Source organism: Tachypleus tridentatus, chromosome 1 (assembly GCF_004210375.1).
Source record: "Tachypleus tridentatus isolate NWPU-2018 chromosome 1, ASM421037v1, whole genome shotgun sequence".
In the NCBI taxonomy this organism is placed as follows: domain Eukaryota; kingdom Metazoa; phylum Arthropoda; class Merostomata; order Xiphosura; family Limulidae; genus Tachypleus; species Tachypleus tridentatus.
In genome coordinates, this window is record NC_134825.1 from 19,215,686 (window position 1) to 19,233,540 (window position 17,855).

The window sequence follows — 17,855 nt, forward strand, 5'->3', positions numbered from 1 at the left end:
ATAATAAACAATCCAATTTTCTTTTTCTGAAAATAAACACATCTCAAGTTGAAATTATAGGTTAGGGCTACGGCTAATAATACTTTTAAATGTTAATTTTATCTTATAATACACTACAAAGTTGAAATACATTAGAGTTCACTTGTTCTATAAAGTTGAGCTAATAATAAATGTTCTCACTTTATTATACAGTTTTGACTTTGTCTTAAACAAGAGTATTGAAATAATCATTTGGACAATCCTCTTCGTGAGCACGTGATACTGCTGCCATCTCTCGTGAAAATATAGGAAACACAAATGTCATTTGTCCAAGAAGTACCATAGTATGATTCCCTGTAACTATGATGTTCACTTCATGTGTTTCCCTTACATTGATGCTTCATTTAAGGAGGATAGTAATTCTGAAATTCGATTAGGGCTTAATATAATCATAATCATTTTTATAAGTTAGTGTATAATATAAAACATTTTCCCCCTTTATCTTAAGTAATCACTTATTTAACATTCTCTTTGAACTTGAACAATCACCTGATAAAAATACCCCTTTAGAATCTATTTTTGTTGTTCCTGTTTAAATTTCATTTTTTACAGTTAATTTTGCATCTAAATTTTAGTAAAAAAATGTTCAATATTGAGTAGAGGTTGTCATGATATAACTAAACAATCCCATATTTTTCAAGGACATCTTCTTAGAGGTTTTGGAAAGTGTTTGATTTTAGTACATTCGTATTTGAAACAATAACACAAAGTCATTCGAAAAGATACAGATCAGTTGAACAATAGAATTCGATTTTATATAATCTTGATAACAATTTTAATTGGTCCTCTATGGAACAAAAACCAATCAGAAAAACTAATCAGTGATGACGAGAAAACCTTCTTGTACTTGTAGAGAAATAAATATGTAAAAACGGCTGGTTTGGGTTGAGAATTTTTTTTAATGTTTTTACATATATATTAATCAGAAAAACTGTAAAATTGTTCTATTGGCTAAGAAAATAAATAGATTAGACACGTGACAGGGATCTTTTCTATTGGCTAAGAAAATAAATAGATTAGACACGTGACAGGGATCTTTTCTATTGGCTAAGAAAATAAATAGATTAGACACGTGACAGGGATCTTTTCTATTGGCTAAAAAAATAATTAGATTAGACACGTGACAGGGATCTTTTCCATTGGCTAAAAAAAAATAATTAGATTAGACACGTGAGAGAAAACTTTTGGGTTTTTACTTTAATCTCAGTTAGTTTCAATATGGTAGAATTTGTTTAATGATAAAAAAGTAAATAAACTTATATTCCCTTCTTCTTTTGACACTAGTTTTCATTATTAGTCAGTGTTTAATATATAAAATAATTTTTGAACATTTTTTCTCACAGTTAACGCTTTCATCGCATTAATGGTGTTAATATGTGGGTTTAGCTTTAACCTAAATCTGTTAAACTGATTGACCGAACATCATGAAATATTATTGGGATAACGACCTAAAATGACGTTAGCAGCGAGGTTACAAACATGATAAATTATTATAAATGTTTGTTTTACGACATAGCATACTCCTAGTTATAATGATATACTAAATAATAAACATTATTTCGTGAAGTAACTTTTAGATTTCTGATACCTACGGTTAGGTTATTTTTAACAAACGTTATTTATAATGAATGTGCCTGTGAAGTGGTGTATTCGTTCAAAACTAATTATTGTAAAAGTTATCTGATTTCTGTGTTCATTATCACATTATTGTGCAAAATCATGAAATACTCAGTGTGATTCTTAAATTAGTTATTTCAATCAGTCGCATATAAATTAATGATTGTTGTCCGATGAAAGCTACGGTAAGAGGGTAGAAAGTTCGAAAATAAAAATCTTTCAATTCCTCAGCTACTATTGACTTTATTACGAACAAAATATAACTTAGCAACGAAAAGTTATCTCTTTAATGCCATATTTGGGCATTCCTGCTGTTTAGATGTATGTACATCGATAAAAATTATTAGATAATTGAAGGAAATCACGTTATCTTGGTTGAAACACAAGAGTCAAGTGGAAAGCTGAATCTACTGTTGTAACACAAAAACTTGGCGTGACGTCATCAAACGACTTTGTACAGCTCGTCACGGGAAAGAAATCCGTCACCTAAAATAGAAAAAAAATTCTATTCGAAATTAAGTCTTAGAAATTGTTTTGCTTGAATTATAAAAAACAAAAGATGATTGATTCAAATACCAAATAGAATAGCTGTGGTTGCTTTACTTGATTATTTATTCTATTCCAAAATACTTTATAGAATATATTTTAGTTCTATGTTGTAGCTTTAAAATGACTTAGATAAAACAATCAAAATGAATATTACAATAGATATTTTTATCGGTTGTGTTAAGACAGCTTCAAAAGGTACCTTAATAAAAATTAAAACGTCGTTTGGATAAACTTAAAATTAAATTGGTTTACAATCATAATTATATGTCATTACGTATCGAATGTATCACTTTTAATACGATGAAGTATTCTAAAAGTATGTATCGAGTGACATGGTTGTCTCGTTAATTTATCTGATAAAACTCCTGTTAATTACAAACGATTTTCAACAACGAAAAATAACTAAGCAACTAAATTAAAAATTAAAACTGGTTTATTAAACTATGTAACATAATTTGTACTTTTTCTTGTTCCTGGACAGAAAGTGTTATTTCCCAATTGCTTATGCCTAAAGTTAATGGAAAAGACCTATTTTTCTCTTCAAACTTTACTTTTGTGACCTGGGAGCGTATAACGAAAACATTATGCGAGACTACATTTGGGGGCTGATACATGAAAATGATTTACATTACAGTCGCAAATCTCGAAAAACTACTCACTTTTAAACATTTTTGTATAACTTTAGTATAAATACATGTAAATCTTGATTCATATGTTGTTTTATTCAGACCTTATGTAAATGAAAATGTGCAAATTTGACAGTTTTTACATAGAAAATAGATTAATTTCTAAATTTCATTATTCAGGTCACAAAAGCAAAGTTTGAAGGGAATAATGACCATTTTCTGTACTTTTACATCATAAGCAATTAAAAAATAACAAATACTATCCAGGAGCAGCAGTTTGTTACATAGCGTTATTGGATATACAGAATATAATATTCATGTTATAACTTTGTTGTATTTGATGATCCCAGGTTAACCTCGTGAAACATTTATGGTATCTCTTCATAGATAATCATCAAAAGAAACTGTTTCGTCAGAATTGTAGACCGTGCTTGAATTACTTAAGTTCATGTGAGTAACATTTCTTAGAGTTTTGTAGAAATTTCATAAACACAACTATAACACTTATTATAACGATAGTGTTTATTCTTAAAATAATACGTTAATATGTTTGTGTTTTCAGGTGTTTTTATTCGTACAGTAAGTTTTATAAACAGGTAGGAATTTCAAATATATGTAGTGTCTATGTTACTAACTTATTAATGCGAATTATTTGTTCATAACAGCTGTTGAAGTACTGAAAATAATTATGAAACTCAGCTTATTGTTCAAGTTATCCCTCGCCGTTATGTTATATCGGTTTCGGGGAATTCTATTCCTCATCAGTAGCCCTGAACGTGAGATGTTATTTTCTAATTTCTTTCTTAACTCAATAATGGTTTAAAATGAAATGATAGGACATCACAACGATGTTTTTTTTTTTACGTTTTTAGTAAGTGATAGTTGTTATTTTCTAATTTCTTTCGTAACTAAGTATTGAAAATTATGAAACTCTCAAAGACTTACCTTTACTTTAAAAGCATTACACTTGTAGTATATAGTTACCATTACTTTAAGGCCCGGCATGGCCAAGCGTGTTAAGGCGTGCGATTCGTCATCTGAGGGTCGCGGGTTCGCATCCCCATCGCGCCAAACATGCTCGCCCTTTCATCCGTGGGGGCATTATAATTTTACGGTCAATCCCACTATTCGTTGGTAAAAGAGTAGCCCAAGAGTTGGCGGTGGGTGGTGATGACTAACAGTTACACTGTTAAATTAGGGACGGCTAGCACAGATAGCTCTTAAGTAGCTTTGTGCGAAATTCAAAAACAAACAAACAAACCTTTACTTTAAAAGCACTACAACTGCAGTACAGATAAGTTATTAATTTCAAAACTGAAATATTTATCTAAAAACTGAAAGCTTCATAGCACATCTCACAAATATTCATTTTAAATGCAAGAAAGAAACCTGTTTTTACATATTAGAGTAACCTGGAGATAAAGAATTAGAAAAATACCAAAGTAATCTCAAGCTTTTTCATGAACTGGTTCCGGTAGATCTAGATATACGTGTTTTTATCTCGATGAACTGCCTTAAGTAAATCCCAAAACACGTGCTCATTTCTTGGTGACTTGACGTAAGTAGTCCTAGAAACACGTGTTTTTTCCGGTGATCTGGCTTAAGCTGTTTAACAGTCCTTCTATCTTTAACGAAATGTTATTGTAGTGACTGTACTTTGGCCATGTAGATAACGTCTTATAATTCGTGTGAGGTCTGAATGATAACAGTTAGCTTTAAGATTGCATCAAGTATGAGTAATTTTGTTATCTACTTAGATCATATATAATAAGGAAATAAACGAAGAAGCAGGAAGTTAGACACACCACTTCACAATTCTTAACAGCTTACCTTGTTCAGCGGATTCTATTAGATTATTTGTTAAAAATAATAAAAATTTATGTCCATTGAATGTTAACGAAAGCGTGTTATTTATTCGACTATCGGTTTTACAAGTTAGTTTAACTAATGTTAAATGGTTTGTTTGTTTTTGTTTGAATTTCGTGCAAAGCTACACGAGGGCTATCTGCGCTAACCGTTCCTAATTTAGCAGTGTAAGATTAGAGGGAAGGTAGCTAGTCATCACCACCCACCACCAACTCTTGGACTACTCTTTTATCAACGAATAGTGGGATTGACCGTCACATTATAGCGCCCCCACGGCTGAAAGGGCGAGCATGTTTGCTGTGACGAGAATTCGAACCCCCGACTCTCAGATTACGAGACGAACGCCTTAACCTACTTGGCCGTGCGGGGCCATGTCCAATGGTATAACCAAGTTTAATACCACTGTTTTACTTACTAACTAATTCTCTCGTATCTCTGTTCATTTGTGAAAACATGGTTACATTACTCACACCATTAACAAACTGACTAAATAATATTTCGATACCTCAGACAAATTGTAACTTATCAACAATAAAAAAGTCCTGAGCAGGCTCACAAAACAGTGATGATGTACTCTAGCCTTTATCGAGTCTTATGCAACTGAAATAGTCTACAACAACACCTACCGTTTAAATCCACAATCTTTTCAGCCACAAGTCTAGCGAGGATGGGGTTTCTGTTCAGTTGATCAACAAACCAATCCAGAGGAATAGACCTGCAAGTTAAGGTCGATATTTATATTACACAAGCTATAATCTCCTTCCGTTTGTACTTTCTATTAATTGAAATATATTTTATGCATGCTACTTAGTAAGTTACACTTTGTCTAACTTTAACGAAGTTCTTATGCAACCTAAAATCGTTAATATTTTGGGGCATACATATTACGGTTTTGTTCACTATGTAACATTCTGCTTTACAAAGTTTGTTGCTTTGTGCTTGTAACTGCAGGCTTAGGTAGTAACATTTGACAATGTGAGGTAAATATTAATGTTCCAACTTGTTTGTATTAAGCACAAAACTAACCACTGTGCTATTAATGTTATGCCCACCACTGATATTGAACCCCAAACATTAGGGTTGTAAACTCATAAATTTACCAATGACCTGCCGGATGGCAAATGTTTTATACCTCTAAAATGGGCTAGAGTTTTATCTAAATGTTTGAACTGAATTTAAATGATAGGTAATAAAATAACAGAGGATAAACTGGGGTTTATCAGTTAGATAAGGTTTATATTTCTTATATTTAAATTTAAACATTATTCATTATTCCTTGTACTGTATTTATATAGAATATATTATTGATAAAATATAATATAAATGGATGCGATTCGTCAAAGGAAACAGTAAATTTAATCCAAATACTAAGTTTTCAAATGAACCATCTCAGATTTGCTCATGTTAAGACTAAAGTGAAACATCAGTTTAAAGATTTGATTTGTAACGCAAATTTATGTCTTCAGAAACAGAAATAACTTTCAATGCTTCAGAAATGTCAAGCAAAATCCGCTTTGTAAGGAAAAAATATAAATTGACCAAAAAAGAATCTGATATTATCTCAATACTTATGGACCCAGGTATTATTCTGTACTAAGTACGATAAAATTACAATGTTACACTTTAGAAATGCCTAACTTAGTTTAAAAGGGGTGGACGGAAAAATGAATGAGTGTAGAAATGTTTATACACTTAATAAGATGCACACTAGAACATTGTGTTTTTAAATACCAAGAATGATAAGTACAAGTACTTTGGATCTCAAAATTGTTATGGGGGGGCATCCACCCCTTTGTGGGGTGGCATCAAAGACCTATATTACACTTCTTTTTGGGGGTTTGTGACTGAACGTTTATATGGACGTTAAATACCCATCAAAGCCATTGTCCTCAGAATGCTGGAATGTCCGTTTGCCAAATCCCCTTGCAGTTGATAGAGCAGCATTGCGAAATCCTCTTTCTTGACGCGAGAGGGCGCCAGTAGGTAAAGCATCAGCAGTAACGGTCAAAAAACAAGCGATCACCACTACGTAAATCTTTAGAGAGAACATTATGCTTTCTTAGGCTTGGTTTGGCCGAAATCTGAAAAAAAAAAGAGAAAATAAACAAAAATAAATATTATTTATTAAAAGTCATTTGAGAATGAAATCTACTATGTAATCCACTGTAACTAATGTAAGTATAGTCTATACCTAAAGACATCAATAATTTTAATGCATAAGGTAATGAAACAAGAGGATATAATGGAAATCCTTATTCTAAAGGAGAAGCAGACTCAATAACACTGTATTTTCTTTCATCATGTGCAAAGAAATGTCATCGCATCGCTGCGTTTCATGTTGTCACTTCCATTCATGCTCTAATTAACAAATATGAACTTTGGCAATAGCTTTGTAACCATAGCTTCCGTTTGCAAAATAAACCTTTATAAGGTTTTCTTGTACAAAGCACACCACTCTTCTCTGGAGGCTTTGCCGTCAGTGCACGTTTCGGATTGCATAAGCACTCCATATGGTGACTTGGTCGAAACGGCTTTGTATAGAAGAGCATAAGATTAGCACTCTTTTTTTTTTTCACTCTACAGCTGCTTAAAGTGTGCAACGTTTGAACAGATATTTCTTGGAAGTAACTTGTGTTCACGTGATTTATGTTGCTTTTCCAGACATCTTGATTATGTTGCTGGTAAGAAGTGGATAGATTTTGTGAATGATCTGTGTCTTTATGGATTCTAGATTTTGTGAATGATCTGTGTCTTTATGGATTCTAGATTTTGTGAATGATCTGTGTCTTTATGGATTCTAGATTTTGTGAATGATCTGTGTCTTTATGGATTCTAGATTTTGTGAATGATCTGTGTCTTTATGGATTCTAGATTTTGTGAATGATCTGTGTCTTTATGGATTCTAGATTTTGTGAATGATCTGTGTCTTTATGGATTCTAGATTTTGTGAATGATCTGTGTCTTTATGGATTCTAGATTTTGTGAATGATCTGTGTCTTTATGGATTCTAGATTTTGTGAATGATCTGTGTCTTTATGGATTCTAGATTTTGTGAATGATCTGTGTCTTATGGATTCTAGATTTTGTGAATGATCTGTGTCTTTATGGATTCTAGATTTTGTGAATGATCTGTGTCTTTATGGATTCTAGATTTTGTGAATGATCTGTGTCTTTATGGATTCTAGATTTTGTGAATGATCTGTGTCTTTATGGATTCTAGCCTGTTTCAAGAACCCTTCTCAGCATGATTGGTGTATGATTTATTATATGCCTCTTTACAGACAGTACTGGTTCACCAAAATCCGTAATTTTTTGTTTTACAATGTCATTTTATTGCATACAACTTCTAAGTCTCAGATATGTACACATTCTTAGGACTTGTTTTATAAATATTTGTTTTAAAAACGTATATTACATATCCTTCTCAAAAGTGCTCAATTTTCGATGGTATCACGCCATATTCAAAAGACAAACCAAGTTAAAACGCGGGTTTAAGAACTTTAATTGAATACACCCTCCGTTTAGGTTTCAGGACTGAAATAAGAGCTCAGTGCAGAACCGAAAGTGTGAAGCTTATTACATTCACGAGGGAGCTGCAGTCTATCGAAGTTCTCAAACTCTGTCTAGATGTAGTTCTGATACATTCCGTTTCACCTAGACTTTATGTCGACTGTGTTTATCATTGTGACTTCCTCATTTAAATATTCAAAATTGTTTTAATATAACATGCTTAGTCTTCTGTACGTTTCTCTACTTCGTATTTTGTCCGTTTTAGAGTTAAATTAGACAATATAAAATATACACTGAAATGGAATCCTGGATTTTACCATTGTAAATCAGTGAAGTAGCAGCTGATTCATGATGGATTTTGGTAATTTGTTCAGACGCTCAGAAAGAGGAACTCACAACATAAAACGAGTTCTAATCATGAGCTTGAATACTGAGAGAGAAAAGCAAAACCAGTTCACAATCTTTGTAACAGATGAGTTCCGCTGCCATAGAAAATAACCAAACAAAGAGAGTGGAGAGACAAATATGTTTCCCAATATTTAGTTTTTGCTGTATAGTCATAATGAAAGATGAAATGTGTGATAGGCTGGGCAGAATGAGAACTTGTTTTCAAAGTAATATATGCAAATGTAACAATATTTCAACCATAATATACATAAGTATAATAACATCAGATTTTTGTTGTTGTTCTTTAATTTCGCGCAAAGCTACACAAGGGCTATCTGCGCTAGCCGTCCCTAATTTAGCAGTGCAAGACTGGAGGGAAGGCAGCTAGTCATCACCACCCGCCGCCAACTCTTGGGCTACTTTTTTCCCAACGAATAGTGGGATTTACCATCACATTATAACGTCCCCACGGCTGAAAGGGTGAGCATGTATGGTGCGACGTGGATTCTAACCACCGACCCTCAGGTTACGAATCGAACGCCTTAACACACCTGGCCATGCCGGGCCATACATTTAAATTACATCCTGTAATAGTATTAAATAGAAAAAAAAATGTTATTAAAATGTTCATTGTATAAGTAATGCTATTGAATGTGAAGAGAAAAATTAAAGGTTTTTGAGGCTGAAACAATAAAAATTGGCTATACTTTGGCTATGTAATGCTTTATAATTCATGTGAGCTCTAAATTAAAGAGAAAAGTGGATTGATGCATTCATTGTCATCAGTGTGTGTTTTCTTATAGTAAAGCCACATCGGGCTATCTGCTCAGTCCACCGAGGGGAATCGAACCACTGGTTTTAGCGTTGTGAATCCGTAGACTCATTATCATTAGTAATTTCTTTGAATGTAAAGAGAAAATTAAAGGTTCTTTAGTTAAGATACGAACAAGGTTTCATTTTAGTAAATTTTACACTAATCTTTCTATTGGTAAAATTAAAAAGATTTTCATTAGTCATTTAAAGATACTTCAATAATTCTGATAGATCAAAAACGTAAACGTAGATGTTCGTCAGTTTCACTCACAACACACTTCCACTTGTTAATATTAACAGACTTCTTGCAGACCGTGTATTCTTGCTTAACAGCAACAATAGGCCAGTGTTGTTTAGGCCATTTGGCTAGCATGTTTCCCAACGAAAAAAAGTAATTTTTAGGAAGGCATTTCACTCCACAAGGTGCTGATTTATATTTATTCGAACTTGAATCTTCATACTTAACAAATCAAGCCCCACACCTCACCTCATCCCCACCCTCCACCCCTCATTTGCTCAGCAGTAAGCTTCAGGTTTATGATTTCGATACTTGTGGTAGACGTAGCACAAATGACCTATTATAGAATTCTATGGTTAAATACAGACAAAGAGAGTCAGTTTTAATCGGAAATAAAGATCATAATACAGTCTTTCAAATCAGTTTCATTTATAGATCTACAACAATACTTTTCTTGCAACTAATCGCTAAATTTTTCTTGACATAGCCGAAGAAATTTGCTCACCGCAACTGAATACGCCCTTTGTAATTAGGCCTTTTTCACCAACCAAATAAGGTCTGACATAGCACGACAGTTAAGGCTCTCGACTTGCAATTCCCATCACCAAGTATACTTCATCCTTTCCAACTTGAATTGTTACAACGTTACGGTCAATCCCACTATTCGTCAGTAGAAGGGTAACCCAAAATTTGGCGGTTGATAGTGTTTGACTGGTTGCCCTCACTCTAATCTATCATTCATAAGTTACGGACGGTTAGCGCAGATAGCTTGCAAAATTGCGCGAGACTGAAAACTAAAGAAAATGCACAAAATATGGATTTAATTATCAACACTATTATTCAAGCTCAAAGTTTTTAATAAGACCGACTATTTAAATGTTGGTTTATTTTGTAAACATAATAATTCCAAACAAGTCGCGTGAATTTTCTGCTACTCACAATTCAATAAAGTTAAATACAATAGGCTTTACAAGACTTTTTGGACAGAGTTATAAAGCAAAATTTGGGGGGTTGCCTTTAGGTCCGGCATGGCTAGGTGGTTAAGGCACTTGACTCGTAATCCGATGGTCGGGGGTTCGAATTCCTCTTACACCAGACATGCTCACTCCTTCAGCCGTAAGGGCGTTATAATGTGACGATCAATCCCACTATTCGTTGGTAAAAGATTAAGCTAAGAGTCGCTTGTGGGTAGTGATGACTAGCTGCCTTCCCTCTAGTCTTACAGTGCTAAATTAGGGACAGCTAGCTGAGAGAGACCTCCTGTAGGTTTGCGAGAAATTCAAAACAATGTGAACCAATTAGTACTGAATACTTTCATGGACGTTGGTTTTGACTGTACTGTTCTACGTGATCGAAAGTAATACGTGTTTTAGTAACTTATCTCAGATGTCAGGCTTCTCTTAAGTTAAATTCTTGAAGCCGTTTAATGGAATTTCATTGGCCATAAAACATTTTTGGAAACGTTGGTGTCGAGTGTTCTTTATTCTATGACGTACTGATATTAAGTTGTTAACAGAACAACGAACCTATGACAGTACGTAAAGCTACCGATTAGTATTTGTGTGCAACCTTTTAAAGCGAGAAATCGGGTTTTGATATCTGTCGTGTGCAAAGAACAGATTGCCTGTTGTGTATCTTTGTGACCAAACATCGTGACGTACTATTAGGTTTACGGCCGAAAATACCATTAATGGTGAATATGCCTAACTGTTAAAAAAAGGCATTCTTTTATTTCTAATAAACAATAATGAAAGAATGTTTAATAAGCTATGCTCCTTACCAGGATGATATTTGTTTTGGGTGTAAATAGATGGCTTGTTCTGACCAGAATTTGACATTAATACAAAAAAAAAAAGCATTGAAGTATAATTAAAAGGGATTTAGTTATCAGCCTTGGAAGTTACATTAGCAAAGAAAACCTTGATATTTTATGTATACACTTAAGAATGATTTTCATTAGTCTTTATGTACCAGAACATTCATTGTTAGTCATTACGTACCAGAACGTTGATTATTAGTCATTACGTAGCAGAACATTCATTATTAGTGATTACGTACCAGAACGTTGATTATTAGTCATTATGTACCAGAACGTTGATTATTAGTCATTATGTACCAAAACGTTGATTATTAGTCATTACGTACCAGAACGTTGATTATTAGTCATTACGTACCAAAACGTTGATTATTAGTCATTACGTACCAGAACATTCATTGTTAGTTATTACGTACCAGAACGTTGATTATTAGTCATTACGTACCAAAACGTTGATTATTAGTCATTACGTACCAGAACATTCATTGTTAGTTATTACGTACCAGAACGTTGATTATTAGTCATTACGTACCAAAACGTTGATTATTAGTCATTACGTACCAGAACATTCATTGTTAGTTATTACGTACCAGAACGTTGATTATTAGTCATTACGTACCAAAACATTCATTATTAGTCATTGTGTACCAGAACGTTGATTATTAGTCATTACGTACCAGAACATTCATTATTAGTCATTATGTACCAGAACGTTAGTTATTAGTCATTATGTACCAGAACATTCATTATTAGTCATTATGTACCAGAACGTTGATTATTAGTCATTACGTACCAGAACATTCATTATTAGTCATTATGTACCAGAACATTCATTATTTGTCATTATGTACCAGAACATTCATTATTAGTCATTATGTACCAGAACGTTGATTATTAGTCATTATGTACCAGAACGTTGATTATTAGTCATTACGTACCAGAACATTCATTATTAGTCATTATGTACCAGAACATTCATTATTTGTCATTATGTACCAGAACATTCATTATTAGTCATTATGTACCAGAACGTTAGTTATTTGTCATTATGTACCAGAACATTCATTATTAGTCATTATGTACCAGAACGTTAGTTATTAGTCATTACGTACCAGAACGTTAGTTATTAGTCATTATGTACCAGAACATTCATTATTAGTCATTATGTACCAGAACGTTAATTATTAGTCATTATGTACCAGAACATTCATTATTAGTCATTATGTACCAGAACTTTGCATTCGTAAATCATTCGTTATTTTTTGTTGTTATCGACAGACTGTATTGCGACTTTATTTTCAAATAAATAGTTTACAATTAACGTGGGGAGCTGAATAGCGTTTTGAAACTTGCTGTTGTGCGGATTTTCCCAGGTTTACAACAAGTGACGTTGCATTTAATATAAGAGAAATTTTGCGATTATTTCATGTTTTATATGTATTATATGAGAATAGAAGGCCTAATAAACACTCAACGATCCTTTATGTTAAACATCTGGCGTTTTAATAATTATGAGCCAACAGTACTTTATATTTTGAATATTTTCAGTGTTTCTTCTAATACGGAGATATTAAACACATATAAAACAATATTTATTTCACTATAAAATCAAAGAGTTACCTGTAACTACTTTTCAATCCAATTTTCTTAAGTTTTTTTTTCATTTCTCGGATTGTTCAATATGTTTCCTGAGACATAATTTACGTACTAGCTTTGTGAAAACGAAACTGGAAAACCTCATAAATCATTAAACCGGATTCAAGTATCTGTTAAATAGTTTTAATTAATACAACTTCTTGACTAAGTGTAATAAAAATTAAACTTAAGTTGAGGTGTTGTGTGTAAATTACCACTTTGTTAACTCGATTAAGTTTAATTATACGATAAACATCCGGACCAAATTAGCCAAGAGAACGTTAAGATTTACACTTTGTTGTGTGATTCAGTTATACTAACGTATAAAACAGTTTTCTTTATATCTCATATCATCATCTCTTTATTCAAAATTAATGTTCATCATCTCTCTGTTTAAATACATTTATAAAATATACGTATGTATTTTGTAAGACTAGTAACTTGTCTCTGGGAAGTCCTATTGTTATATAGTATTTTCAAATGAGAAGACAGTGCATTTCTTTTTAAAACGTCACCTCTATTTGCTAATATTATTTTGAAATTTTCACTTTATTATTCTAAAACATCTAGTTATGAAAGAAACAAAATGTCATAAAAATAAAAGAACTCCGAGGAAATGAAAATTCAAGCATTGTGATGATGAGAAAATAAAAAGTTACAACTGCGTGCTAACAGTAAGAATCGTATTAAATCAGATTAATTATGTTCATGTCACTTGAAAGAGACAAAGAATTCATGTCACACACAAGCCAATTTATACTAATACTTTGTAACACGATATCAAATTTCTGAGGCAGGCCAGTGAATTGCTTCTTGCCATGTAAGAAGAGTTCTAATATTACAAAATGATACAATTAGATATGAAAGGTATTACAGGACTACGACAGCCGTTTTCCAAAACAACCTGATTATCGGTGTCGTTTTACACATTTCCATCGAATAGCACAGTGCATATTGTATTAGTTAATGGTAGAAATTATTGTTTTGTGCTTTGTAAATGCCTGTTTTAAAAATGTCACAAACAATCGGTAAAATTGCAGTGTCAATCTACCCAGTGCGCGTGCATATTTCAAAAGGCCATTAGACATTACTAGCAGCTTGTTACATTTGTGTTGCTATACATTACTGTTCTGAAAATAATCTTTATGTAACGTGATGCAGTGCTTGAAACGAAATGTATATATTTTCACATTATCATAGTTTCAATTTATTGTTTCCAGGCAAGACTATAGTATTTATCAGTGAATTACAAAAATTAAAATATTGAATGTTTTTCTATATTACAATAATTAAAATGTACAGTTTATTTTCTTAAGTTTCAGGTTTGAAGGTTTTATCCTTTTTCACAACATCAGAGAAGAAATTTTAGACACGTGTGAGTTTTATAATTCGTAACTCTAACTAGAGAATAGGTTTTTATAACTTTATCGAAGGGACTCATGTCAATACTGGGTGGACCGTATGTTGTTAGAGTTCAGTATATCCATGCAGGTGAGCTTCAGTTAAAAACACTTTCCAGGAACTTATTTCATTCCACAGTGGGTTAGTGAAGTGTAAATAAATACAGGGGTTGAGTACTTCATACATCATCCATTTTAATATACAAATCATATGATAACCACTCCGCTACAAATTCGCGGTGAAACAGATTGCATCAGAACTACATTTTGACGTTACGCAGGAAATGTGATGGAAACTCACTTCAATGGTAAGGGTATGTAACAGACTTTCCTGATCCGAAACATTAGTACATTCAAATTATAAAGATAGGCTTAGATCAGAAAGTCAGAATTTACCTAATGGAGATATCCCTTATGCTAAATGACAACATAAAACACAGAATATGGATCGACTTGGGACACTAGGACTATCCTTAAATAGGCCTGTAACAAGTCATATCCAAGCCGTTGTAAACAAAGTTTCGTGTCTTGTAACAGTTCAGAATCCATTAACAGAAAGGTATACTTATCCCAGGCAACCATGCCCAACACAATCAAGAATAGCTTTTGTCTGAAAAAAAAAACAGCACAAGTCAGATGTAAACAAATTGTGCACCACAAACAGCTGGAGAATGACAATGGTATTCATGCTATTTGATAGAAAGATATTCAAATCAAGTCACCAATTATAACGCTCATGAATTTCTGAGTGATCGCTTGTTTGAAATAGGTGCTGGAAAGTCATAGTTCTCGTACACCACATGGATAATTAAAAAATCCAGGTAGAAATTTGCTGTTTTAGACATACATTACAACGGATCATTAGTAATGGAAACTGAACTGTAGGTATATTTTGAAGAAGCAAGGTCGTTAGATTAGAGCATAATCAGACCTGAGGACACAGACCAGTGACGTGAGGAGGCTAAAACATATTTTACTATAATCAACTGGACTTTTCTAGTGTTAATTTCATGGAGAATAGGGCATACTAAAACATTTCAGATACATTAACATCACAAACATTTCAATTTTATTTTCACTTTTTTACAATGAAACGTTTTTCAAATAATGTAATATTCATTAAGCATGTTTGAGCTTCTTAGAAACTTTATCAGAAAGAATTGAAATCAAAAGTTTAAAGGTTTCTGTTAAGCACAAAGCTACACGATAGACTATCGCTGTGCCGTATCCATCACAGCGATCGAAACCCTAATTCTAGCGTTGTAAGGGGGAATTAAAATCTTGCCACAAAATAAGGAAAGTGGTGTAGGAGACTAAACAGCTAACCCCAGAGAAGTTATTATAAACATATAAACAGTTAAACAATCCTCTGATTAACTTAAGTGCGTTCAAATACAAGTCCTTGATGTACTGTAAGCCATGTTGCTATCACTACTCGGACTGAACCTGGCATTAATGATTTGAGTGTCGGACAATGAATCCAAAAGTCCAAAGGTCACGAACCCTGTCGCAAAATCGAAGTTTGCACTTTAGAGTTGGATGTGTTACAAGCTTGAGAGTTAAATACAAATATTCAATTAAATTAGCCCACCAGGTGGTGATGGGTGCTTTTGACGTGCTAACTTTCCTGCAGTATTTCAGTTCCAAATTTAAGCGAAGTTGCGAGAAAATCAAACAAAGCAATACCTGATCACCCTGCTACTAAAATAAAACAAAAGTTGTTTTTTCTTCTGTCATGTAACGTTTAATCTGTCAACTTCTTTCAAACAGCCCCCGGCGTGGCCAGGTGGGTTAAGACGTTCGACTCATAATCTGAGAATCGCAGGTTCGAATCCCCATCGCACCAAACATGGTCATCCTTTCAGCCGCGGAGGCATTAAGATGTCACGGTCAATCCCACTATTCGTTGGTAAAAGAGTATCCCAAGAGTTGGCGGGGGCATTCCCTCGTGTCTTACACTGCTAAATTAGGGACAGCTAGCGCAGATAGCCCTCGAGTAGCTTTGCGCGAAATTAAAAAAAACAACGACTATAAAACAACAGAGATTAAATTTTATCCAGTATTTCTTTCGCGAAAATAGACATAAAATAAAACTACCCTTTAACCATTTTCTATATACGGTTATCACTATAGAAACAAATCGCAGTACACAAATATTTATTGTTATTGTTACTTTTTTCTAGAAATACTTTTTTCTTTATTTGAGTATTGAAATTGACGTTATGTGTTTTCGATCATGAGCACGTCTTATCTTTATTTTGAATGTGTTTTATTTGTCAGGAGTGAAGACAAATAAAACGCATAATAGTCACAGAACGTTTTAGCAAACGAAATTTGACATCTGGTTATCCTGACATTCTTTCCACCGGTGGCATTTCTTATATGTTTGTTCAGACAAACACGAACCAGAATGCAAATAAATATTATGTTTCCGCTAATTATAAGGCTATTCCAGTGATAATCCTCCAGGCTTACAATAAAAAATTCGGGGTTCCATACCCGTAATAGTTAGAATACAGATAACCCATTTTCATAACCTAACTACTGCTAGATTTCATTTGCATTCAGTATTATTCTTCCAAAGCAAAATTCTACCAACACTAAGCCTAACATGTCTTGTAAATGGGTCGAATAATTCTTTTTTCCCATTTTATTGTATACCAAAGTTGGAAGAGTACATTTACTATACATTTCTTGCCTATTTTTAGCTCTACGTCTATCGTTTGAAAACGAATTTTCTTTTTTAAATATTACTTCTACAACCCAAAAGAAATACAAGTTTTAACATTATAAACGCATTAACTCAAAATCTATGACCGAGTAGTTAAATAAAAAATTAAACGACTTTTATCTCTAACCTCGTAACTCGAATTGTCTTCACATAATTCAGGGTAAAGCTTCCCATAGATCTTTGGGAGTTACTGTTCAAAATATCTATCAAAAAAACTATAAATTTGTTCAATAGACGCTACGTTTATTTTAGTCAGAAACACGTTCTTCTTGCTCTGCAAATAACGTTATCTCAGAACGGCTTGTACGGGTGTTAACACTTATTGATAATTGTTAATACCCATAACAGTCGTTCTGAGATACATTTTTATTTCAAGTGTGTTTCTCGTCAAGAATTACAATAAGTAATGTTATACGAATCAAGAAATTAATTCCCTTGATTTAAATAATGTATTTGTTGCTTTTGATTTATTATAAGAACTAGCGTGAAGTTTACATTGAAGTAATAAGCTTTTATTGCTGTATATATTATATATGTATATACACAGTTCGAGGTTTCTGTAAAAGAAGTTTGTTTGTTTTTTGAATTTCGCACAAAGCCACTCGAGGGCTATCTGTGTGAGCCGTCC

The 17,855-nt window shown here is 33.0% G+C and overlaps 1 protein-coding gene across 1 annotated transcript in view; it reads right to left on the reverse strand.

Moving 5' to 3' along the window:
- Positions 1 to 1,867: 1,867 nt before the first annotated feature.
- LOC143244152 (allatotropins-like) overlaps positions 1,868 to 17,855 on the reverse strand; it is a 36,489-nt gene continuing 20,501 nt past the window's right edge. The window contains exons 2-4 of the mRNA XM_076488324.1: positions 6,569 to 6,778; positions 5,324 to 5,412; positions 1,868 to 2,142 (exon numbers count right to left, since the gene is read on the reverse strand). Of these exons, the coding sequence (XP_076344439.1) occupies positions 2,099 to 2,142; positions 5,324 to 5,412; positions 6,569 to 6,747 (312 nt within the window). The 5' untranslated portion in view covers positions 6,748 to 6,778 and the 3' untranslated portion in view covers positions 1,868 to 2,098. The remainder of the gene's footprint in view (positions 2,143 to 5,323; positions 5,413 to 6,568; positions 6,779 to 17,855) is intronic.